Source organism: Sturnus vulgaris, chromosome 12 (genome assembly GCF_052056855.1).
Source record: "Sturnus vulgaris isolate bStuVul1 chromosome 12, bStuVul1.hap1, whole genome shotgun sequence".
In the NCBI taxonomy this organism is placed as follows: Eukaryota; Metazoa; Chordata; class Aves; order Passeriformes; family Sturnidae; genus Sturnus; species Sturnus vulgaris.
In genome coordinates, this window is record NC_142254.1 from 14,275,316 (window position 1) to 14,301,067 (window position 25,752).

The 25,752-nt window shown below is 41.1% G+C and overlaps 1 protein-coding gene and 2 non-coding genes across 4 annotated transcripts in view; all 3 read left to right on the forward strand.

Moving 5' to 3' along the window:
- The window catches only part of CNOT1 (CCR4-NOT transcription complex subunit 1), a 55,143-nt gene that overhangs the window by 25,613 nt on the left and 3,778 nt on the right, over positions 1-25,752 (forward strand). The window contains exons 17-44 of one of the 2 annotated variants that reach the window (XM_014880704.2): positions 171-321; positions 1,684-1,885; positions 2,394-2,540; positions 3,658-3,782; positions 4,590-4,876; positions 5,718-5,796; positions 7,001-7,231; positions 8,470-8,610; positions 9,294-9,473; positions 10,533-10,649; positions 11,049-11,159; positions 11,768-11,845; positions 12,162-12,339; positions 12,824-12,954; positions 13,316-13,612; positions 15,102-15,242; positions 15,340-15,444; positions 15,984-16,103; positions 16,925-17,116; positions 18,852-18,994; positions 19,575-19,683; positions 19,774-19,943; positions 21,049-21,280; positions 23,285-23,533; positions 24,131-24,294; positions 24,565-24,682; positions 25,165-25,266; positions 25,525-25,698. In XM_014880704.2, coding sequence (XP_014736190.1) covers positions 171-321; positions 1,684-1,885; positions 2,394-2,540; positions 3,658-3,782; positions 4,590-4,876; positions 5,718-5,796; positions 7,001-7,231; positions 8,470-8,610; positions 9,294-9,473; positions 10,533-10,649; positions 11,049-11,159; positions 11,768-11,845; positions 12,162-12,339; positions 12,824-12,954; positions 13,316-13,612; positions 15,102-15,242; positions 15,340-15,444; positions 15,984-16,103; positions 16,925-17,116; positions 18,852-18,994; positions 19,575-19,683; positions 19,774-19,943; positions 21,049-21,280; positions 23,285-23,533; positions 24,131-24,294; positions 24,565-24,682; positions 25,165-25,266; positions 25,525-25,698 — 4,474 coding nt within the window. The remainder of the gene's footprint in view (positions 1-170; positions 322-1,683; positions 1,886-2,393; positions 2,541-3,657; positions 3,783-4,589; positions 4,877-5,717; positions 5,797-7,000; positions 7,232-8,469; positions 8,611-9,293; positions 9,474-10,532; positions 10,650-11,048; positions 11,160-11,767; positions 11,846-12,161; positions 12,340-12,823; positions 12,955-13,315; positions 13,613-15,101; positions 15,243-15,339; positions 15,445-15,983; positions 16,104-16,924; positions 17,117-18,851; positions 18,995-19,574; positions 19,684-19,773; positions 19,944-21,048; positions 21,281-23,284; positions 23,534-24,130; positions 24,295-24,564; positions 24,683-25,164; positions 25,267-25,524; positions 25,699-25,752) is intronic. The other variant, XM_014880708.2, reaches the window with a different exon arrangement.
- LOC148222388 (small nucleolar RNA SNORA50) lies at positions 652-787 on the forward strand. The gene has a single exon (XR_015806405.1). It is a non-coding gene; the product is annotated as a small nucleolar RNA SNORA50 (small nucleolar RNA).
- LOC148222389 (small nucleolar RNA SNORA46) lies at positions 9,957-10,095 on the forward strand. Its single transcript, XR_015806403.1, has one exon. It is a non-coding gene; the product is annotated as a small nucleolar RNA SNORA46 (small nucleolar RNA).

The following is a 25,752-nucleotide window of genomic DNA, read 5'->3' on the forward strand; positions in this document are numbered from 1 at the left end:
TTGGGAGATGATCAAGGCAAGTTTTTCTAATAACAAAATGTAGTTTTTCCTGGCATATTGCAGCTTCTTTTTGTGAAATGTGCCTCAGTTTCTCAAGGAAAATTAATATAAGTTAAGGGCCTTATTTTTGTGACTGTTACATGGCTCACTGTCGTGCTTCCACATGCCAGGAGTGTTTCTCAGGAGCTGTCAGAGACGATCCTCACCATGGTAGCAAACTGCAGTAATGTCATGAACAAGGCTCGGCAGCCCCCACCTGGAGTCATGCCCAAAGGACGCCCGCCCAGTGCGAGCAGCTTGGATGCCATCTCTCCTGTGCAGGTAGAACAATCACATGCTGCATTTGCAGAAGGTGGTGTTGATTTAGTGCTAGTTCTGCTGTACTAGTTGAGCTCTTTCTGCAGGACTTAAGTCAAACATCATCTGGCTCACGTAGTTTTGTGCTTGCATGTCTTGATAGCTTGCTTGTAACTAGAGAATAATGTCTGAGGGATGTAGTTCAGAACTGTCTTTTACTTCACTGATGTCTGTAAGAAGTAACTGTGAAGTATTATAGGATGGGAGCACTGAGGAGGGACAGATATTTGGTTTATTTAAAATAACTGAGGCTTTCTTTTAAAGTGCTAAAATTTACTAGGACTTCTGAGAATTAAGCACTGCCTTTGAACCTGATGTGTCTTGTTTGTAGCTTCACGGGCCAAGCCACAGTGCTAGAGCATAAGGACTTGTTATAACTGGGGCTCTTCAGCTCTCAACTGAACTGCTCTTTTAAAAACAAGGTACATTTCAGTTAATCCCTGCCACTCATCATCCCTTCCTCCTCTGGGAGCAACACATTACAGACAGGTTTTGCTTCTAGCAGTTACATTCAATGGCAGATTTTTGAGTGGTGAAAAGTATTTCACATGGAATAGTGGCAATTCAGCATTTAAGAATGACTGAATTGTCAGTAGATTATGTAAACTCAAAGCAGAGAGTGGTTTTCTTGTGAATTGTTGCTTTATTGAAGTTGCTCATCAGATGTACCAAATATCTTGGCAACCTGCTACAAATAACTCAGATGAGCAAACAGCAGCAACTTTTAGTCCGTAGTCATGTTGTCTTCTGGGTAGATAATACCATTTTCTGCTGTTCTAGTCAGTTCCTTAACTTACTGCTTTGGCAGACTGTATTGTGCCTTCCCTCCTATTCATGAACCAGGTCTTAATACTTTTTGTTGAAGACTTCATTCAGGTATTTAGCTGTGAAAAGTAGACATAGTCTTCAGTCAAAAATGCTCTTGAGTTTGAAATGAAATAGCTTTGTAAGTCTTGAGGTGAGATCTGATGTTGCAAACTGCAGAACATAAACTACTCTAGTACAAAAATCTGCAAGTGGAAGTAAATGCTGCTTATTGTAAGCATTTGCTGTTGTGTTACACTTAACTACAGAATGTGGAACAATCAGACTTTCTGAAAAACCTGTGAAAGAATAGGATTTCATGAGATTGCAGAAGAAAAAAGTGCATTTTGTAGACAAACTAATCTTTTGGGGTGATCTGGATGACTTCAGAATTTACAGTAACCAGGCAGAAGAGCTTTTCTCAGAAATGTTTTGATATGTAGCCGTCTTTGTACAAAACATGCCAAAAATCATCTGGATTGTGGTTTATGGGTGTCTGTATAATCTTCTTTCTTCATTCAGATCGACTCGCTTGCAGGAATGGCCTCTCTTAGTTTAGGTGGCTCAGCTGCTCCTCACACCCAGAGCATGCAAGGCTTCCCTCCAAACTTGGGCTCTGCATTCAGCACTCCTCAGTCACCAGCAAAAGCTTTCCCACCTCTTTCCACCCAGAACCAGACAACCGGTTTCAGTGGCATTGGAGGACTCTCTTCACAGCTTCCAGGTACTGCTCTTCGGCTGGAGTGGTTTGTTTTTGACATGGCACAGCTAAGGCACTGTTACTGCTGTGGTTGGAAACACTGAATGTGACAGCCCACCCCTTAGGGGTGAGTTGGATGTTTCCTTCCCTTTAAGGGTGGTAAGTCACACTAGGCAAACAGGTGTGTCATATGGGAGGGAGTTACACTATGGTACAGACTGAGGAGTCCTCGCTCCCGGGTCATGGCTGAAACAGCACCTCAGTGTTGCAGCTGCAATAGGTAAAAGATTTGAGCCAAGAGGGATGAGTGTTGTGACAAATATAGCAGCATTATTTTAGGTTGGGACAGAGACGAATAACTGCTTATATTAAAACTGCTTGATATTAGACAGCAATGAAGCTATAAAGCTCTGAGTTCTTGGAAATGTCAAGTGTTAGGAGCTGAGTGGTAAGTGTATACTCTGAGGGTGCAACTGAGATGACCAATTGCTCGTTTTTCAGTAAGTGGTCTTACTACAGGTTTGCTTTTCAGTTGGTGGTCTTACTACGGGTAGCCTGACTGGCATAGGAACTGGAGCCCTGGGCCTTCCTGCAGTGAACAATGATCCATTCGTGCAAAGGAAGCTGAGCACATCTGGACTGAACCAGCCTACATTCCAGCAGAGTAAGATGAAACCTTGTAAGTGGTAGTGTTGTCTGTGGCTGTGAAGTGTGACTGTGGTCTGCAGTTAATCTGTGTTTCCTTAGGGGGAAGCTTGGATCTGTAGGTGGTAAATGTTAGAAGTTTGGCTCTTGTATTATTATATTAGTCTGAAAAAGGTGCTTCTAAACTTGTATCCTAAGAGCTTGCCAAGTGGCTGGGGAGAGCATTAAAAAAAACCTGATAGCATAAAAATATGTGTTACGGATTTGCATGAATAGTGTGTTTCTGTCCTTTTTCTGCTGTGCTGTGGTTTGAACAAAAGTGTTGTCCTGCTCTTGACAGAGAATTGTATGTGCCTGGTTCCAGGGTGTTTTTTGTTTCGCTGTTAATAAGGTTGAACCTGGGTAAGGTCCTGTTGCAGCAGAGAACTTTACAGGTGAAGCAGTGAAATAGACTGCAACATTGCACACAAATAAGATAAACAGAAAGTGGTGGGAAGATAGTTTTTTGAAAGGAATAATTTGGTTCTTAACACTAAGCCATTATCCTTAACTCATTTATGCCTCTGCAGCATGCTCACAGTGAGATGTTGAAGCAGTCAAATGATCAGGAAGCACAGCCATATGCTACACCTTCCACATGGCTGTTACAGAGGAGCTATCAAAGAAACCATATGCAATAACAGCAAAGTTACCTATCTTTACAGATGAACAGTGGAAGTGGCTGTAATCACTACTGGTTTATATTCTGGGTCTTGAACATTCAATATAAACTTGTTGGAAGCTCACTAGCTGGCCTTAAAGTTTGTGTGCAAGTTTGTGTGCATGTTAGTGTTGTGTAGCATGCTTTATTCTAGTCTGTTTTGCATTCAGTTATTTAGCTGTCAGCTGAGGCTAGCTTGGGATGCAGTGGCTTCTAGGAGTAGAGCAGCGTGAGGTTAGTGCTATCTTAGGATGCCATTTTTAAAATAAAAATAGCGTATTGAAAACAGATTTTTAAATAGCAGTTCCTGTCTACTGGGAAGGTTAAACATCCTACTCTTCAGAAGGACTAGCAGTTCTGTGTAGATTGGTGGAAGAGTTGAAAAGGACTAGATGAAATCCTGACTGTCTGAAGTTGTCCTGAGCATCATACCTGTTCCCTTTTTTACCAGCTGACTTATCTCAGGTGTGGCCAGAGGCTAATCAGCACTTTAGCAAGGAAATAGATGATGAGGCAAACAGCTACTTCCAGCGGATTTACAACCATCCACCACACCCAACCATGTCTGTGGATGAGGTGAGTTCCCTTCTGTAGCAGTTACAGCACCTGTCCAGAGACTTGCAATAAAGTGGATCGTTATTATTCCTTCATGTATTAGATTTAATGGGAAATAATAAAGGGCTCATGGTAGATGCTTTGCAGCATTGCTTTTTTGCTTGGTTGAAGTTGTTTTCACAGTAAACCTGGCAGTTGTTCATTACATTCAGCTTTGACTTCTCTGGACTGAAGACATCAGAGGTCTAATTAACACTCCTAAAGTGCTGCTAAGTGGGAAGGATTCAGTGTGATGTGGAAGCTTTTGTGTTGAAAATAAGTGCTAAAGAGTGTCTTTAAATAGTCTGTATAAATTATCTTAAATGTATTTGGTTTTAAGCTATGTAAAAATGACTACAAGATCCATATATATAAAGTGTCCCAAATTCTACCTTCTGAGCTTTTGATAATTATTTTTGTTAGTCTCTATGAGAGTAATTATTGGTCTGATGTACTTACTCTTTGAAGTACTTCAAATTTACTTTAATATATTTGCACGGTTATAAATTATGGAACACAACGTTAATTTTAATTTTTCTAATTTGAAAGTAACGGAGTAGGCGGTCATAAAAAAAGTTTTGTGTGAAGGCAGTCACTTAAAAGAGCACTAAAGTCTGAAGAGGAAGCTGGTTCTAGTGATGTAGTGTCTGCTGGCTAAAATGAAGCAGTTACTTTGTGGTTGTGGTAGCACAATGTACCTTAGTAGTTGCAAACACTCACGAAACATGAAAATGGGAAAGGACTGAAATAAAGCAAATCTGTTGGTAACAATTTCCAATTTCTTTGCAGGTCTTGGAAATGCTGCAGAGGTTTAAGGACTCCAACATTAAACGGGAACGAGAAGTGTTTAACTGTATGCTGAGGAACTTGTTTGAGGAATATCGTTTCTTTCCCCAGTACCCGGATAAAGAGCTGCACATAACAGCCTGTCTCTTCGGGGGCATCATAGAGAAAGGACTGGTTACTTATATGGCATTGGGCCTGGCCCTGCGCTATGTTCTTGAAGCCTTACGAAAGCCTTTTGCATCCAAAATGTACTATTTTGGTATTGCTGCACTAGATAGATTTAAAAATAGGTGAGTGTGGGTTTTGGTACATTTCTAATAGTGCCTGTATTGTCTTGTGAACCTTGAACCTGCACTAATGGTGCAGTATAAGATCGCACATCTCAACTTTGGGATTTCTTCACAGACACACTGACTTGAAACAAAATGTGTGAATCTGCTAGTTTAAGGGTAACCTTTCTAAATTAAAACGTTCAGTGTGATACCTATATAAATGTGGGACAAATTGAGATGCTGAAACTACTTAGACTATAAAAATCAGTGAAGTGTTGAGTTAGATGAAGTAACTAACAGCTTGGGGTGTTAGTTAGAAATGGGGTGAATGTAATTACCATTCACAGGTGCTTTCCAGTGGAGTCCCATTTGCACTGTTATTACTGAATGACTGACTGGGAGCTAAGCTCTAGAACTTTGCTTTTACACAGAAAAGTATGGCTAAATTTCTCAAAAATTCTAATGAATTGCAGATAGAAAAGATTCTGGGTGTGAGGTGTGCTCTCGTTTTGTGTTTAAAATGCATTGAGGCAGACTACAAATTACTTATCCAGTGATCTTGTTACAAACATTGAATATAAATGCAATGTGTACTAGGTCAGAAGTATAGAGATGTAGGAAAAGATGATATTGCTGTGAATAAGTCTTGTGCTTTAATGTTAAATCAACTTGTTTTAAATAGATTTTGCAGCAAAAACTATTTTGTAGTAAATTCTTTGTTTATAGCACAGCTGCTGTAAGGAGTCCAGAAGTAATTCTGTGGTGCAGTATGGGAATGACATACTTGATATCTGTTTCTCTCTAATACTGTTTCTGATGTGGGGTTATGCTTCTGACTAATGCATGTTTTGTTTGACAGATTGAAGGACTATCCCCAGTATTGTCAGCACTTGGCTTCTATTAGTCACTTTATACAGTTCCCACATCATTTACAGGAGGTGAGTGTCTATAAGCAGCACTTTCTATGATGTTAAATTCTTCAGAGCAGATTTCTCTTTTCCTTTGGAAAAGCAGTCTCATCTCTGGTGATTTTAGACCATGTACATCCACAGAATCAAAAGCCTTTTCTTAAATGTTGTGCTCTGGAATAGAGTAGGCTGGTGAAGGTGCCTTTCCTGCTTCCATAAATCTTTTTGGGTTGTTTATGTTGAACTAGCTACCTCAATATAACTGCATGATCAACCAATACACGTGTCCATGCATGAAGGTTTTAAAGTGCCTCAGTGGATTCATAGTCCAGTCTCTTAAAAGATGTGGAGTTTTAGTCTGAAATAGAAGTCATTCAGCTGGGTTTATACAGTCTCATATGTAGACCTAATAAAATAATCCAGGAAAAATTTCTTACCTGAATGTCTGATAAGAGCTGTGGGAATACCTTGTTGTCCTAAACAGTGTTCATCACATGGTGTCTGCCTTGAATGTGCTTTTATTGGTAGAAATACAGAAAAACTAATCCTAGTGGCAGAGCTTAAGAGCCTGAGCTAAACAAGGAAAAATGTTTAGCCCTGCCATGAAGATAGAGGCTCACACCTGAAGCAGCAAAGTCCAAAAGCAGTCTTGGTTTCACTAACAGCTTTCAGACTGTACCCCTTAACTTACCATATGATATTTCCAGTTTCTGGGGAAATGTATGGCAGTGGGGAAGGAACTATTTCAGAAGATAAAATATCTGAAAGTTGGCTATTTCTGAAACTGTGGTTTTGCTTATTAATGGTGAGCTTCAGACTATTCTATCTAGCTGTCAGCGTCCTTCCAGACGACTTACCTGCTTTGTAGCCTGCCTCTTGATACTCACACATTGCTCTTAGGCCCTTTCTCCTCTTTTTTTCTGCTGTTCTGGGCCTGGAAGGATAGAGATGGATTTTTTTTTTTCAGGTATTAAGCATGTTAGGTCTTGTGATGTTTGACATCAAATTGCTGCGGCCAGAGGCAGAACTTGAGGTTCCTCTGCAGTAAGAAAGTCCGTAGTGACAAGATGTGCTTTATCAGGGTATACAGTTGTATTTACAGATTCCTTTATGGCAAGACTATCAAATATTTTAATGATTGTTGGCAGACCTTTATAGTGCTCATGCTAAAAATCAGCCTATAATTCCGTTGCTGCATGTGAAATTTTGTATGTGCTTGTTCACCCTATTTTAGTACATAGAATATGGACAGCAATCCAGAGATCCTCCTGTGAAGATGCAGGGTTCAATCACCACCCCTGGAAGTATTGCACTTGCCCAGGCTCAGGCCCAGGCCCAGGTTCCAGCAAAAGCTCCTCTTGCTGGTCAAGTCAGCACTATAGTGACCACCTCAACCACCACCACTGTGGCAAAAACCATTACAATCACCCGACCAACTGGAGTCAGCTTCAAGAAAGATGTGCCGGTGAGAATTGTCATTGTGCCCTTCCCCGAGGGACAGATGCTGCTCTGGACTGAACACATACAGACAGAATCTGTTTGAATTTGTGTACTATAGATTTTAAAACTGTGGTGCTTGTTTTTGATTTAAAGCATATAACTTTCTAAAATGTGGCCAAGATTTTTGTAGAGAGAAGGCATTTTTCATCATCACACTACTCAATTACTCTGGGGTCAAGTTGAAATGTGTTCTTGAGGCTGTAATTATCAAGAAGATTACAGAACTGTTGTTTCTTTAATGACTTGCAACAGGACTCTTAAAGTAGTTGGCAGCTGCTCTTCTGCTTGGTATTTAAGAACACATTGCACACATCTGACCTCCCAGTTCCAGCTGCACTAGGTTTTTCACATCTTTGGTCACTTGTGTAAGCAACTCTGAACTTCTTGTCAGAGTTACTACAGAGTTGACCCATAGATAGAATTGGCTGTTGCACAGAAAGTTCTGGGGCACACTTGGTCCCGGGTGGATGCTGATGATGGGCAGTGCTGTTCTGTATGATGGCTGATGCACTGGAAAGTTGAGCCTTTCTTTCTGCTTGGGACTGTCTTTGAATAGTTCTTTGTAAAGGAGGCAAAAGCCAAACACAGCTGAAAGTGTTGTGAGCACAATTGGGGGGACATGTAGCAACTTGTTACTTTGAGGTGTTTGTTTTCCCATTCTAAACTCCAGTCAGGATTGATACTTAAAACTGCGTCGCTGTTTCACTTAATTGCAAGGTACCAGGGGGTCTGACCTGCAGCTGTAGGGACCAGGGTCACATTCTGTTTACTTCAGCTGGCATCTCTGAATGAGGATCTGGTCTCAGAATGAACCTCTGGGATTTCTCCTTCCCAAATCAGCACTGAAGTGCTCCTGCAGATTCCCTGCTGTGTTAAATGCTGCTTACTATTGTGTTGTGATTTTTCTCCAAGCTATAATTGTACACAGGCTTAAAGGCCTAAAGGGTGCCATTGCAGTGGCACCTGTTATATGTCCATGTAGAGGCTTTTTCTGCAGCAGTATTCTTCTGCTAAGTATTGATCATAATTTTTAGAATAAAAAAATCACTTGGCTCCTTCAGAGTGCTGCTGAAAATGAATCTGAGACAGTAGATGTCCCCTGATAAAGCTCAATTCTATTTTTGCTTGACAGAACAGGGCAAAAGTTTCTTTTCATGTCACCTCTAGGTATTGTTTATGCCTAACTTCTTGTTCTCCCTCCAGCCTTCCATTAATACTACCAACATTGATACGCTGTTAGTAGCAACAGACCAAACAGAGAGGATTGTGGAACCTCCAGAGAATGTCCAGGAAAAAATTGCTTTCATCTTCAATAACCTGTCTCAGTCAAATATGACACAGAAGGCAAGTATGATAGAATGCTAGTAAAAATAATTTTTTATACTTTTATACTCTTAATCTTTTTTCTATATATTAATTTTTAAGTGTGGGCTGATTACACTTCTACAAAATTCTGACTTGAAAAACTTAAGGAGGGAGCACACTGTAAAGAAATTACAGTTTCCAGCAATTTCTGCTTTAACACCTTCGGAGATAAAATCTTCCAGGGAAAGGAGAGATGGGTAAAAGATACCTGTTCTTAATCTTAAATAAACATTCACATCATAATTGGACTGGGTAACATTAAATGTTGCAAGGTGAAGCTCTGGTATTTCAAGCAGAAATTAAGGGATTTTTCTGAACTGGTTGAGGTGTACGGTTCGGATGCCACCTGTGCTGTTGTCTCATGGATAGATGGCTTGAACTTGTAAGGTGACAACATTTATTTCCAGTTGTGTGGTAAAAAGCTGGGAAGTGAAGGAGAGGTGAATTGTTAGGTCTTGCTCATTTCATGATTGGGTCCTTACTGGTTGACCAGATCTTTGGATAATGAGACTGATTTCACATATTTCTTTTTTTATAGAAAAGTAACTTTAGTGTTAGGAGCAGCTGACTGACCATAAACTGTGTGTTTCTCAGAGCTGACCCCAGAAGGTTTTATCTTCTCATCTGTTTTGTGCTGTGCTTTGTCTTTGGTTTGAGCATAGGTGGAAGAATTGAAGGAAACAGTGAAAGAAGAGTTCATGCCCTGGGTATCACAGTATCTCGTGATGAAAAGAGTCAGTATTGAGCCTAACTTTCACAGCTTATATTCAAACTTCCTTGACACGCTTAAGAATCCAGAGTTTAATAAAATGGTTCTGAATGAAACCTACAGAAATATCAAGGTGAGTAGTGCAAGTTTTCTTAAGGCAGCACAGGAGTGTGCTGCTCTCCTCATGCTATTTGTTTTGTATCATCTTCAAATATAGAATATTACTCAAAAATCTACTTTCTATCTTACCATTAAACCTACAAATATCTTTAGGAATACTAGGAATCTTTTCGTTTAGAAACATATTATAAAGACTTAAATTGTGTAGCAGGTGGGAAAATTTGCATTTGAATTAATTTATGTAGGTGGACTTCAAATCTGTGTGAGGCTTGAAATTATAACCCAGGGGAAAATTGTTTACAGTTTGGTTGTTTTCTGTGGAGGAAAGTACCAAGATAGAAAACCACTCTCTGCTCTTTTGGCCCAAGAGGAGTAGCGGGGGGAAAGGGTGTGTTTAGAAAATGGGAGTGTAAAAGCCAAAATTTATTGGAGGGCTAAGATAATGGGGATGAGAGGAGGAAGCAGTAGCCCAATGATGAAACAAGTTTGTAAAGAAAGCACTATTTTTAAACCTGTTGGTGGCATTTCCTCACCACCATGGGTTACGCTATAGTGCAAAAGCATCTCCTGGCTCTTGAGAATGCAGCTGGCTTTTCTCTGTTCAGCTGATGCTCCTCTGAAGTTAAGGAACAGAACTAACAGCAGACTACTTGTTCTATGATTTATGACATGATGACACAATTTATGTTTTGACTTGACAAGGAGATGGTTTCCCTGGAAGGTTAAACTATAGCTTTCAGGTCTGTGATGAGGAATTAAGAGGAAGCACAAGTTACACTTGGCTATGGATGTAGTTGTAACAGTCTCAACAGACTAAATGGTAAGGTCTGGGAAAATGTAATCCTTTTTTTGGATCCTTTTAAAGGTAGGAATTTTGTAGTCATTACAGTGCAGATTTCCAGGGTGCTGCCTTGAAGTGAAAGCTGTTCAAGTATCTCTGTAATGTGACTGAAGCTCAGAACTTAATGTTCTAAAACTTTGCCTTTATTCAATACAGCAGCTGTTGGATTTGATTTGGAGTCTGGTTATCTTCTGCTTGTTGCTCGAGATGCTTTTTTTTATTCTTTCTTAGGTGCTATTGACATCAGATAAAGCTGCAGCCAACTTCTCAGACCGTTCCTTGTTAAAGAACCTTGGTCACTGGCTGGGAATGATAACAATGGCTAAAAATAAGCCCATCTTGCACACGGTGAGCTTCTGTCTTTACAGATTGCCTTGGCATGAATTACTATGCTGTTATGCAGTAGCACAGGCTATTTGGGAAATCTTACCACCTTTTTGGTGCCTCTTTTGTGTGCCAAGTACAAAGTATGACTCCCGAGTTGGTTGTTTAACACTTCTAAATACCTTTTTTATACCAGAAAAGTTAGTAGCTAAATTTATTTTGGCAAAAGCTTGTTAATCCATGTAAAATGCAGATGTGTAAATCTTTGTTCAAAAAGTAACTGGTGTTTAGCAGTCTGTAAAATTCAAGGGCTCTCTTGACTCAGACTTGCCTGTATCTGAAAAGGGAGCAGTGTATTAGTTGGAACTGTGCAGTGTGTTTGCTGTCTTCTCCACCCTCATTCCCACTTGAATTGTTTTTCAGGATTTGGATGTGAAGTCACTACTACTGGAAGCATACGTTAAGGGACAGCAGGAATTGCTTTATGTAGTGCCATTTGTTGCCAAAGTCTTAGAATCCAGTGTCAGGAGTGTGGTAAGTGTCTTTGTACAGACAGAGTTATTGCTCAAATGGCAAAATATTGCAGGAAGTAATCAGCTTTTGTCACAAAGTGAAAACTGATTGAATTCTGTGGAGAGAAAGAAAAGGGATGTAAAAGCATAAAGTGAAGGAGTTTTGTTTGGAGGGAAAGTATATGGCCATACATTCTTGCAGCATAAATAGCTGGTTTTAGCTGAAATGTACTATGGCATCCCTAAACAGAACTATTGAGAAATGGAAGGATGCCATTGAAGAAGTTCTAGGATATATTTATTCCTAGATTTTTATTTTTTTTTTTCATTTCTCCCACCCACTTTGATCCTGATCAGCTTGTCAATTCTGCTAGACATAGAACTGATCTTTCAAGAAGGACTAGGTCATTGTGTTTCCAGTTTTTCACTTAGGTCCCTAATGTATTTCCAGTTACACTGTTACTGGAATAATTATTACTAAAATACTAACTGCATCTCTAATCACAGCTGTACAAAGGCTTCCATGGCTGTATGCACACATAGCTGCTTGTGTTTCAAACATTTCCAGTCATAAATTATCCTGATGATTCAAGAAGTTTCTGTAATACTGCTCTCTTCTTTCTTTTGTAGGTCTTCAGGCCTCCAAACCCATGGACAATGGCCATTATGAATGTTTTAGCTGAGCTGCATCAGGAGCATGATCTAAAAGTAAATTTTTGGATTTTTTTTCTGTAACTTCTGAGTGTAAGGTTTTGTTGATATACTAGTCAAGAAGGATGTTATGAAGGACTGAGCAGTCCTCACTACTTTAGCATGGGGAGATTGCTTGGGCATTGCTTAATTTGGTAGGACTTGGATGAAACCCTTCTCCATCAGGTCAGCATCAAGACAGTTGTCTAATCCTCAGTCATTGTTAGTCTCTGAAAAGGGTGGGATTAGAATGAGGAGCTTGGGAGTCAAGTGGCTCAGTAGATGTTTTGGGTATTTTCCTTGTAACATGACCTAAACTAGAGTTGTTTTGCAGTTGAATCTGAAGTTTGAGATTGAGGTGCTCTGCAAGAATCTTGCACTAGACATCAATGAGCTGAAACCTGGAAGTCTCCTGAAAGATAAGGATCGTCTGAAAAATCTGGATGAGCAGCTGTCTGCTCCAAAGAAGGATGTCAAGCAGCCAGAAGAGCTACCACCCATCACAACAACTAGTAAGTACATCTCATAGAATCCAGAACCACACTGTTAAAGTTCAAGAAAGACAGATTTTGCTATCACAAAATAAAATACGAAGCTACATATGCTATTGTAACATTCCTGAGTGCTTGGGAGAGCTTGGGTAGTTTTATAAGAAATAAGTCTACAGAGTCTGGAGATGGGAAGGGTATGGAAGCCATCGTGAGGACTAATTCTGCATTATGTGTGTAGCTACTTCTTAGACTTCCTCTTACTAACAATACACCGGCTGTTAAACCTGTAGTAATAAGCAGCTCTCATAAAACGTACTGAAGCTACTTTGGAGCTAATGATTAGTTGGATGGAGAACTAAAGTTGCTTGGTAAGTTTAGGAGGTTTCATGATCAAACCGCAAAGCTTTCGTTTCTAGGTAATTTCCTGCTTTAAATAAGAATGATATACTTGTTTTATAAGCAGTTTTCACTAGTGTCTCAATACAAACCTACTTGTGTTCTCCAGCTGCTTCTACAACTCCAGCTACCAGCACCACTTGTACAGCCACGGTTCCTCCACAGCCCCAGTACAGTTATCATGACATCAACGTCTATTCTTTAGGAGGGTTGGCTCCACACATTACCTTAAATCCAACGGTAAGTTTTAGAGCTGATTTGGTTTGCTAAAAGAATTCTTATGGCCAGGGTCAGTGCAGATCTCAGCTGGTGGGAGCTGTCAGGACTTGGGTATGAAAGGAGCCTCTCTGCTTCTTTTGTTCAGTCAGTAGCTCAGCTCTTAAGTTAATCTTTACATTGTTACTCAGCTGCAACTTGGTTAGGAAAATAATAATTTGTCCCAGTTTCAGATTTATCAAATACTGTAGTAGCTGCATGGGGAACGTAGGAGTACTGCACAAGCTCTGACAGTGCACTTATAAGTCGTTCAGAAAACGCAGGTGTCATGGGCAGGTGGGATTCCAGTGTACTTCGTTCTCTGACATGTCCTAATCCCCCGCAGATCCCGCTGTTCCAGGCCCACCCGCAGCTGAAGCAGTGCGTGCGGCAGGCGATCGAGCGCGCCGTGCAGGACCTCGTCCATCCGGTGGTCGACAGATCCATCAAGATTGCCATGACAACCTGTGAACAGATAGTCAGGAAGGACTTTGCCCTGGATTCAGAGGAGTCTCGCATGCGTGTGGCTGCTCACCACATGATGAGGAACCTGACTGCTGGGATGGCCATGATTACCTGCAGAGAGCCTTTGCTGATGAGCATAGCTACCAACTTGAAAAATAGCTTTGCTACTGCACTGAGGGTAAGAGCCCCATCATTTGAAGTTTATATCCAACTAACGGGACTGTAGGCATCCAACATTAATAAATCAGTTCTCCACAATGTAGACTTGTTAATTAATTGTGCAGCTTAACTAGCATGGGGATGAATTCACTGGGTAAGAGTTTTGTGACTCTTGTGGAATTACGCTGGAAAAAAGCGTCTTGATATTCCAGGTCAAACACTCTTGAACTGATATGGTAGATCTTACTAAATGGCACACAAACTTCCTGACTATCTTTTTAATTTGCCCCAGTGTTCTCTCCAGTTTAATCACATAATGAAAGCCTTGGAGGCTTGAACTTTCTGCAAGGTTTGAGGCAGAAAGGCTAAGGTGGGGAGAACTGAATTGATTATGATGGTATCTTGGATTGTTTCAGCATGCATGCTTCAGGCGGGTTTTGTTTATTTGTGCTGTTAGCAGATAGGTAGTTTAGACTCTTCTGCACAGCTTGTGAATTCATTGGGTTTTCTAGAGGCTGTTATCAGGTCTCTTAATGAAGTAAGTTTGAGCTAAACTGTATGGAACAGCCTGTGAACTACTGACCACAGCAGCAGCTACCACCCAGAATTCTTGCCATCAGTGTCAGCAACGGGCACAAGAGCATAAGGATCTTGGGAAGATCACGACACAGTTGTACTTTCAGCAATTAGAAATTATTCTGATTTTATATCCCTGAAGACATATGACATTGGTACAAATCCAGTTTTAATCCCAGAAAGTTTTTTTAAGGGATAATTGTAGAAGATATTTTGTTGCAGAAAAGGCTCTGTATGAGGCATCTCAAAATTCTTATCTAGGCTTATAGTTATGAAGCGGTTTAACAGAAATAGTGTAAGTTTCGGGAATTAATGAAAGAGCTCGTAGCAGACAAGGAAGTCCAAGTAGATGGGACAGGCTGCCTTTATATATGTATTCCATTTCTAGTAGAAGTTGCTGCTTTGCACCCTGGAAAATAAGTGCATCTGTTCAGGGTTCTCATAAAGCAGACTCCTGAGAAGGAAGGAAAGAAGAGAGAAAATCTGATTCCTTATGAGAAAAGGAACCCACTGAAAAATACTTAGGACTGCTGTTTTGCACTGGTAGTGCTGCACGTTTATATCTTCCTTGAAACCTAGGAAGTAGGAAAACTTCTACTGTGATGCCTTCCCTGCATTAGCATCACACTGTATGTGTCTGTCTAAAATAAGCCTTAATTTCTGTGCCCTAGAGATGGGTAGGTGGAGAAGATGGAGAACTCCTGCTGTTTTGTTCTTTGTTGAAAGTCTTTACTGTCATCTTGCCTACATGTTTTATTCAAAGCTATGCAAAACTAAATTTAATATTGTATATTCTATGGGAGAAGGGACCGTGATCCTAAGAGCATTCCTTTTTACTGCTGGTCTTCTGTATAAGCAGTGGTGCAGATTTTAAAGCAAGTAATATAGGGGGGAATTTTACATCCTTCACTGATTACTGTGATTTTCAATAGGCAGCCTCCCCACAGCAGAGGGACATGATGGAGCAGGCGGCTGCCCAGTTAGCACAGGATAACTGTGAGCTTGCCTGCTGCTTCATCCAGAAGACAGCTGTGGAAAAGGCAGGCCCTGAGATGGACAAGAGGCTTGCAACTGTAAGTATTTGACTGTTGTCTTCTAGAAGTATTCTGTGTGTTCATACACATCCAGATGGGTGTCTGAAATGCAGTGTGGTGTTTGTGTTTTTCCCAGGAATTTGAGCTCAGGAAACATGCTAGGCAAGAGGGGCGTCGCTACTGCGATCCTGTTGTGTTAACGTACCAGGCTGAGCGGATGCCAGAACAGATCAGGTTAAAGGTGAGTTCTTTTCTTCTCTCCCTCTTCATAAGGAAAAGTGGATGGCACAGTGTCAGCTGGGTAATCATATTTTGTTAGTCTTGCCTAACAGTGTAGTTGCTGTTATTTTGATTAGTATGGACACACATAAATACATCATTCCAGAATGAGTGTTTATATCATTTTTGCAATTCCTTGAGTGTCTTTTTCTGTGCATTTCCTCTCACTGAATGATGGCTTGTCTGTTTTGTTGTTTATATATTTTCTTTTGTCTCTTTTCTGTTTTCTTCCTTTAAAGGACATTCTGTGTGCTTTCAGCAGAGCATTTCTCAGTATTCAGTTATTTCTGTTTCTGGGAACGTAAGTTTCATTTTTAGAGCAAAATTCCCCTGTTAAGAAGTGTGGCAGGAGAGGTAGGGCCTCAGTGCAAAGCAGCCGAATCCTACTCGGTGTCTAGGCTGCTCTGTTTAAGATTAGCTACCTGTTACACAAGCTGCCCTCGTTTTTTATTGCCTCAGTGCTTATCAGTGAGTTAAATGCCTGTTCTTTTTGTTTCAAAGGTTGGAGGTGTGGACCCAAAACAGCTGGCTGTTTATGAAGAGTTTGCACGCAACGTCCCTGGCTTCTTACCCACCAATGACTTAACTCAGCCTACGGGATTCTTGGCTCAGCCTATGAAGGTAGAGGTTTCTGAACTAATCAGTTTGAAGTACTAGAGCTACTTTGGAGACTGTTGCAGAACTTGTGGTTTTGTTAGAAGGACTCATAAGAGCCAAGTGTTTGTATTGCTTGGGGATAATGGTTGAAAAATGCATTTGTTCTAAAGACAAAGTAATGGCAGCATAAATTTCCATCCAGTCTTAGGGATTTTTTAACCCAAATTGGGACAAATTCTGCAGTTTAGGATTACTACATGTAGTTTTAGTTGCAGTGAAATATTTTATTCAAATCTCAGGTTACTTTTGCAGGAAGGTCATGGACAGCAAGTCTAAATTTTAAGATAATTAACAAGTTTTTGTATGCATACAAAAACTTACTGACAGAACAAGGGGGGTGGATTCAAACTAAAAGACAGGTTTAGGTTAGGGGTTAGGTGGAACTTCTTCCCTGTGAGGGTGGTGAGGCACTGGAAGAGGTTATCTGAAGAAGCTGTAGATGGTCCATCCGTGAAGTGCTCAAAGCCAGGTTGAGTGCAGCTTTGAGCAACCTGCTGCAGTGGAAGACTGCCCATGGCAGGGCAGTTGTAACAAAATAGTCTTTAAGGTCCTTCCAGGTCAAACCATTCTGTGATTCTGTCTGACAGAATTATGTGCTGGTTATTTTGAGCTTAATTTGCTCATATGTGTCTACTTAAAATGCCAGCAATAACAAACCATAGTACTGTAGAAGTCTAAAATCTGAATGCTATAATTTCTGAAGGAGAAGAGCCAGTCAGTCATCATTTGAGTGTCACAAATGGAATCCTTGCAAAAATCACTGATTCTCACTTTCTCTTAAGCAGCAAGCTTGGGCTACAGATGATGTAGCACAGATTTATGACAAATGTATGACAGAACTGGAGCAGCATCTGCAGTCCATTCCACACACCCTGGCCATGAATCCTCAAGTTCAAGCATTGCGTAGCCTCTTGGAGGCGGTGGTAGTGGCTCGGAACTCCCGGGATGCTATTGCTGCTCTTGGACTACTGCAGAAGGTGAGTGGTGACAGCTCGTCTCTGTAACAACTTGCTTAGAGTTTATTACTCACCCTGTTCATGGATTGTCTTGCTGGTGATCTTGTTTCTTCATGCATCCTGTGGAACTTGGACCAGTACTGAACTGCTGTCTTTGGAAATCTGATAAATAAGGTCAGGAGGGAGCCATTGTGTTCACTTAGGATATTGTACACATGGTGTCAAAACTGCTGCGGGAGAAGCAGGTGTACAGAATCCTGAGACTTAGAGTTTTGTTCAGATGTGGCAAGTAGAGAGGTGTTGCAGTCCAGAATGGTCTGATTTCAGGATGATTTGGAGGCTAAAAAGATGTTTGAACTGCTCTTGCAGATAGGTAGTATTGAGCACAGTACGAGATTTCTAGTAGCACACTTGGGGGTTTATTTTGCAGTAAGTGATAAATGGCTGTGCATGGTGGGTTGACCTTGACTGGCTGCCCAACATCCATTCAGCTGCTTCGTCTTTCTGCTTTTCTGCAGGACACAGAGAAAATGCAGGGAAGACTAGATGATGTTTGGTCAGATTATGACAGTTTAATGGGGAAAGTAAAGGCCATGTGTACAAATGAAACTAAAATCTTTACTTCATCAGCAAAGAGATGTCTTGCTGTTCCTCGCGAAGCAGGGCTTCAGCACATGTGACATTTGCCTGGAAAGGCAAACATCAGAACCATGAATGCCCTTTTTCATTCTCCTTTCCCCGGGCTTTTATTGCTGAACATGATGTCATATGATATAGAACATCCCTTTATTCAGTTTGGGTCAGCTGTCATGGCTGTGTTGCTTCCCAGCCTCTTGTCCATCCCCAGCCTACCCACTGGTGGGGGAGGCAGAGTGGGAGAGAAAAAGCCTTGATCCTGTGCTAGTGGTGCTCGGCAACTGGCAAAACTGTGGTGTGTTGTCAACACTGTTTCAGCACAAATCCAAAGCACAGCACCATATGGGCTGCTGTAAAGCAAATTAACTCCATCCCAGCCAGAATTTGTAGGCTGTATACCAGTGGAAGTATTGCAGTGTGCTCTGTGAGATGAGCTGGCATCAGTGCCTGTGCAGTAGTGTAGAGCAAGTGACAGACATAAAGAAAAATCCATTTGAGAACAGTGTGAGGATACTGAGCTGTGTGCACGAGAATCCAAGAGCAATGCCAAAACAAAGTAACCAAAAGCTGGAGGGAGACTTCATTCTTGTCTGCTAGTGCTTTTACCTGTTAAAGGATGCAGTCCTGACTAGGACTTGACCAAATAAATGGTGTTGCCTATATAAAACTCATCCTCCATTTGCTGTAGACTAACACAGATACATCTCTGAGTGCTGGAACTCTTTTCTAAGGAAGCTGCTCACTTACCTCTGGCAGGTTCTGTAAATATTTTCTCAGGTAGTTTTCCATGAGCTGTATGCAGAATTGCTTGAGGAGGCATTGACTTGGGGAAGCTGCAGCACAAACTAACATGGTCTGTCATGGTATTTGGTGCACATACAGAGCTAGTGGGGCATAGAGAGACCTGTAGGTTTGTTTGTGGTAGCATAGGTGTGTACACTGCATGTATAGATGCCTTAGTAGCTGGTAGAATCTCACACAGTCTTCTCAAAAGACCAACTCAATTACTAAATGGATGGTTTTTTCATGTCTTCTGGTGATAACTCTTGCTGATGAAATGTGCAGAAGATTTGGAAGAGGACTTGTTTTTTCCTCTGCTAACAGGTTGCATCTATTCTAGGCTGTAGAGGGCTTGCTGGATGCCACCAGCGGGGCTGATGCTGACCTCCTGCTCCGCTATCGTGAGTGTCACCTGCTGGTGCTGAAGGCTCTGCAGGATGGCCGTGCCTATGGATCTCCTTGGTGTAACAAGCAAATCACTAGGTCAGTTACAAGACAAGAATATTGATGTAGCTTTTACCATCTTTTGGGAGTTCCTGTTTTACTCTGAATTCCCTGCCTGTTAATATTTTGCTTTGTTGCAATTTGGACAGAGAAAAAATAACCAGATTTTTTTTCAAAATTAACTAGATCTTCTGATAATGCTGGTTCATCCCAGAACATGATAGGAATCTTTAGTGGAATTAAGCATTAGGGCTTTTTTCCCCCTCATTTTGCAGAGAATATTTCTGTATGCTGTCATAAACAATGTGACGTGGCATATGCCTGTAGCAGAAGCTTCAGCTAGTCAGATCTGCCAATTCATCCTTGGAAGAGAGGCTTCTTATGCTGAACAAACTGAAGCTCTTGAAGGGCTCTTGTGAGCAGTTGTGCAGGGCAATAGATACTTGAGTCTGACTGTTCTGAGCTTAAACATTACCTTAGAGAATGCTCTAGAGGAGGCTTCTTTTGAAGCTGGATAATGAATCACAGTGAAAGTCAGTTTCTGAAGTACTAGATTTGAGTTGCTTCACTTAAACTGTGTTGTTGAAGTACAGTTTTTATAAGAAGTCCAATTCTTCAGGTGCCTGATCGAATGCAGAGATGAGTACAAGTACAATGTGGAAGCTGTGGAGCTGCTAATCCGCAATCACCTTGTTAACATGCAGCAGTATGACCTTCACTTGGCTCAGGTAAAGAGAACCTGCTTTTTTAAAGGAGGAGGGATGCACTTACTCCACTGTAAGATCTGTGGTTGAACTTTGTCTTTTTCATGTTGACAGTCCATGGAGAATGGCTTGAACTACATGGCTGTGGCATTTGCCATGCAGTTGGTAAAGATCTTGTTGGTGGATGAGAGAAGTGTTGCCCATGTAACAGAAGCAGATCTGTTTCACACCATTGAGACACTCATGAGAATTAATGCTCATTCCAGAGGAAACGCCCCGGAAGGGTGAGACAATAGTATTGTGCAGTGTATTAATTTTTTGTGCTCATTTATGATTTGCATATCATATAGGCAATGTCTCATATCATTCAGTCATACAGCTTTAAACATTCCCTAAGACTACAGTCCTTTCTTAGTTTCAACTGTCACTCTAATGTAAATGTGCTCATCTTAGTCAAAATAGAGGCAGCTGCAGCAGCGTGTGAAACTGAATGCTTAAGCAAGAAAATCTCTCCATTTGCTATGCTCCAAAATTCTGTTGAACTGTAAGAAACTTGTTTGAATTCCTGCTTTATCTCAAATTTATGCAATATTATTGCCTGTTTATATCTTGTATATCTAGGTGTCAGTATGTTAATTTGTTAATCACAAACAATCCAATTGGACAGTCCTTTCTGTTTAGAGCTTACAGAGCAATCCTCCACCAGTCTCACATGATTTATACATCCACCAGCAAACTGTCCAAACCATTTGGGTAGCGAATGTTGCCACAACACTTGGAAATACCTGCAGGACTTGCAGGCTTCCTGTTTGTAAGGTGGAAGCAGTTGTTGCTGAGTTTGAGAAAGACAGGAATTAGAGCTTGGAGAAGTTTGAATAGCTGTGAGAGCAGCCAGCAGCTGGCTGATGGCAGTGGCTGCCATTACCACCACAGCTGCTGATAGGATGTCCCAAAACCAAAGTCCTTTCATCTGCAGTTGGCATGGATAGACTGTCTTCTCTGTATGGCTTGACTTCCACTGCAGCCAAATCCAGTGCCCCAATCAGGCCGTTCAGTACTGGCATCTCCCTATCTGGCAGCATTTTAGGACTCCTGAAGTCTGAAGAGAGGCTGCTTCTAGTCCCTGTGGTGTTTTGTTGCAGCACTCCACTGTACAAATTGGAGTGGAACTTCAAAGCTTATGTGATTTCAGTTGTTCCTTCTTTCATCATAAGTGTATCTGCTTTCATGACTTATTTCTGCTATTCCAGTGAGGACTGAAAGATAGAAAGTTTTAGTATAAGAAATAATTTGCTTTCTTTCAACTCTCTTTGACTGAGCTTCCAGTTTCTGCACCTTCTGGGGGAGGAGGAATTCTAACCCAGCTCTTGCTCTGGTCTGTTGCATTAGATTACCCCAGCTGATGGAAGTGGTCCGATCAAACTATGAAGCAATGATTGACCGTGCTCATGGAGGTCCTAATTTCATGATGCATTCAGGAATTTCCCAAGCTTCTGAGTATGATGACCCACCAGGCCTGAGGGAGAAGGCAGAATACCTGCTGAGGGAGTGGGTGAACCTCTACCATTCAGCTGCAGCAGGCCGTGACAGTACCAAAGCATTCTCTGCGTTTGTTGGACAGGTAGAGCTTTTGGAAAGAAAGGTGCTTTTTATTCAACATAAGTAGGGTGTGATGCCCTCCATTTTAAAGCAGTGTTATAACCTGTGTTAGGCATCCTTTTGAAACTTCCAGGTGTATGGCAGTTTACTGTCAAAATTCTGTTTTTGATGAAGCCTCCGTCCTCCACCTATTCATGTTCTTCACATACTGTAGCAACAGGCTGTCACTTCAGACCTTGAGTTCTGAGATAAGTTTGGTGGAAAAAGAGCTTGAGCTGAAATAGCTCTTGGAAATAGTTTTGTCATCTCTGTAATGAGCCTTGACTGGTGTTGCTCCTTACGGGTAACAGTAAAAGCTCTGACAGGCTGCAGGAGGATGTCACCAGTAGAGATTCAGGTAAATTGTTTCAGGTCATGTGGGCAAGGGAATCTTTTTCTAAGTGAAATCATTGGTAGGGAAAATCTTGAGACTTCATTACCTGAAGTGGTGCCTAAATTTAAGCTCTGTCCAATGTGCCACTCTGAAGCACCTTAACAGGTATGGTGAGCATCACATACCATCTGCCTTCTAGGTGTGATTGAGGAGGGAGATCTCCTCATTAGCCCAGCATGTGTGGTAACAAACTCCTGCATTTGCAGGCATCTCCCTAAAACTGTTCCTTGCATGCAGCTCCTTGACTGCAGCTGCAAGAAAGCCCCTGACATGACCTTTTTGCATTGTGTTCTTTTTAACTTTGTGACACTACCACAGATGTGCTGCAGACGTTGCAGCTACTAATGAAAAGAAACTCAAGCTTCAGAGTATGCATGAAGATTGTGACTGATGCAGTGGTTTTTTTCATTTGATTTTAGTGTCCTTGTGTCCTGGCTATAGACAGTTTTCTCTTGATCTGACTTCTACTGCATGAAACTTTTTGAATGTTTTTAATAGATATTGTGCTAAATGTACATCTTAAAGAAATATTTTACCTGTTTCTGTTACCTCACTTTTTTACTTTAAATCGTGCTTCTAAAGCACAGTTCAGTATAGAGTGCTCACAATACTTAGTACACTTTTGTCCCACTCCACTATCACACTTGTTTGATTACCTTTTGTACATACTTGATCAGTGTTGAAACAGCAATTTAAATATAATGAAGTGCAGTGTTTATTTACAATTGTTTACTTACAGGCTTTAGTAATGAGTTCGAAGGAATATTTTGTAATAGCTACATTAAATAAGGTTGTATTACTGAACTCAAATGACTGCCAAAGTGTTGCTTCCTTCCCACAAGTCTGTAAGAGAAGAAGAAGCACAGAACTTGGAAGGCAGATAACTAAATTCTTTGGGGTTTTTAGAAAAAAAGTTTCTTCAGAAATACTAGTTCTCCACATTGTCTCCAAGTTACCAGTTAAGCTGTTTTTATACCTTCATGTCCAGTAGGAGTTTAGAAATAAGATGCTTTATTCAAAACCCCCAAGTTTTTTGCAGTGTAATTTGTTTCATTTTGATGGTTCTAATATTGTGGCTAACAAATAAAATGAAGTCTCTGGGGTTTTTTATATGTATATTATTAAAACAACTCCCCCATGCAAAGCAGAACAGCCCACCCAATCTTTCTCTGCATGTAATGTTCATGTAGGGAAAATTCACTTTCCATATGCAGTTTGCTTCTACAGAATGGGGCCAAGTAGTGGTGATGACTGAGCTAGGAGCTGGAGTCTGCCCCTCCCAGAGCTTGTATTCCTCATGTTCTTCATGCAAGACTGAATGCTGGTGGCAGCACTGATGCTGAAACAGTCTTCTCAGCTGTGCTGATGGTTGGAAAGATTTGGGATTCAAAAGATTGTATTTGAGAATAAATATGTTTGCTAAAATTGTGTTGCCACCCTCAAATTGCCTTGGAAACATAAATCTTTAAAGAGAGTATGGCAAAAATTAACTGTGGCAGGCAAGGTGGGCGCTTTGTAAAGGATGTGTTGTTCGAAATTGTAAAATGAACCGTCTGTGGTTACAGTGCTGACGTCTTTTCCTTTCCTGGTTAGATGCACCAGCAGGGGATCCTGAAAACGGATGACCTGATCACCCGTTTTTTCCGTCTTTGCACTGAAATGTGTGTTGAGATCAGCTATCGAGCCCTGGCTGAGCAGCAGCACAATCCTGCAGCCAACCCCACTATGATTCGGGCCAAGTGCTACCACAACCTGGATGCCTTTGTGCGACTCATTGCACTGCTGGTGAAGCACTCTGGGGAGGCAACCAACACAGTCACAAAGATTAACCTCCTGAATAAGGTTGTGAATCCTTCTTGTCCTCACTGCATTTGAAGTGTGTTGTCAGCTGTACCTTTGCTAAACCTGATAAACCTTTGATGAACCTGAGGTGCAGACCTTAATGTGGGCTGCTGCTGAGGTGTCTGGTGAGAACTTGGATGGGTTGGTCACTGGTAAACTTTTGAGTGAACCACGAAGATGCCACGTGGCTTTCTTGCTCACAAAGATTTCATCTTTGTGCCTTGAAATGAAAAAATCAGCAGCTGCTGTTTTAAGGTTGTTGATTCCTTAGTGTTTACCCTCATGTTGTGAGGGTCTAGCCTTTGCTCTTACACTACTTGGTTTATTGCTGGATGGCCATAGGTAGTTAAGACCTTGAGTCAGTCAGTCATTGTGACTGTGGTCCAAGGGACAGGGAGAGCAAAGCATAGTGGTTGGGAATTGCTGAAACAAATTGTAATATTAATTTATGCAACACTTCCAATAACTAGGATTTTTGGTTCTTGTTAGAATCTACTGATTTATTACTATTTTTTTTAACTGATCGTTGAAGTATTGTCTGTAGTCTGAGTTGCAGAGTAATTCTTGCTGTCTCCACATGTGACTTAATCTCTTTAGGTTCTTGGTATTGTGGTGGGAGTTCTTCTGCAAGACCATGATGTTCGGCAGAGTGAGTTTCAGCAACTTCCTTACCATCGCATTTTCATCATGTTGCTGTTGGAATTAAATGCTCCTGAGCATGTGCTGGAGACCATCAACTTCCAGACACTCACAGCTTTCTGGTATGTATTTGGGGTTGGCCACAGTGCCCATCCTTTCTTGGTAGGATCAAGGATTTTTACTTAAAGGCTATCTGTTCTTTGTGGTGGCTTAATCACCTTTGGAGTAACTGGTTCTACTGTGGACTGATCACTTGCTTGTTTTAGGGAAGATGACTGGTAAAACCCAAGATGCTCAAATGCCTTTGCTTTTAGGGCTGTGTTTTTCCCTCAATGTTATGAAAAGCAATCTTATTGCTGTGCACTTCTAACCTGCTCTAACTTTTCTTTCAGTAACACATTTCACATCCTGAGGCCTACAAAAGCTCCAGGTTTTGTTTATGCCTGGCTGGAACTGATCTCCCATCGGATATTTATTGCAAGAATGCTGGCACATACACCACAGCAGAAGGTGTGGCTGCAGTTTATCTTTTCTGAATTAAAAAGCTCACCCAGGTGTTTATCTGGTGTCGTGCTGTTTCACATCTCTTGAAGTGCACTAGTAGCATGGCTGTTCTGTTTTTATTGTCTTCCATATTCACAGTAACCTAACTGCATGGAGGAGAGTCTGTGTGTCAATAACTATGGAACACAGGGTGAATTGAATTTGATAAACATGCCTTTGTCAATATCTAGAAGAGCTGTAGCCTTACTTCTAGGCTAAATGTTGTCAGCTCAATATGGCATGTTGAGGGTTCTGGAAACACCCATGGCACAATGGCACCATGGCACAGCTGGAGCCCTTTAAATGAGCTGTGCTGCACTTAGTGGTTGAGGTGGCAGCTGCTAGCTCTTCTATCTAGGTTTTTATAAAGATCAATCTAATTATAGTTTTGAAATTAAGGTAACTGGTTTTCATTACATGTTTTCCACCTGCTGTTATTTTCTTGACAGGGTTGGCCTATGTATGCCCAGTTATTGATCGATCTATTCAAGTATTTGGCTCCTTTCCTTAGAAATGTGGAACTCACCAAACCTATGCAAATTCTTTACAAGGTAAAAAAATGTCAACTAATAGATGCTTCCAATCAAAGTTGTCTGAAAATAGAGGTATTCTAGCAGCAAAAGAGAATTAGCTGTTTTCTTCTAATTTATATCTGAGAGTTGAATTTAAATTGTGGGGGAAGCAGGCTGCCCTCCTTGATTAGTTTCCTTCTGGTAATGTCAACCGCATGACATGGAATGATGGCTCTGCAAACTTTTGGACAGTTGCAACAGTTACACACCTCTTACATTTAATATTTTATTTCACAGGGCACTCTGCGTGTGTTGCTGGTCTTGTTGCATGATTTCCCAGAATTTCTCTGTGACTACCACTATGGATTCTGTGATGTGATCCCACCTAACTGTATTCAGCTAAGGAATCTGATCCTGAGTGCCTTCCCACGGAACATGAGGCTTCCAGACCCTTTCACCCCCAACCTAAAGGTAGAGCTTACTTCAAAGGAGTTTGATAATAGGGAACTTCTATGCTCAGAATAT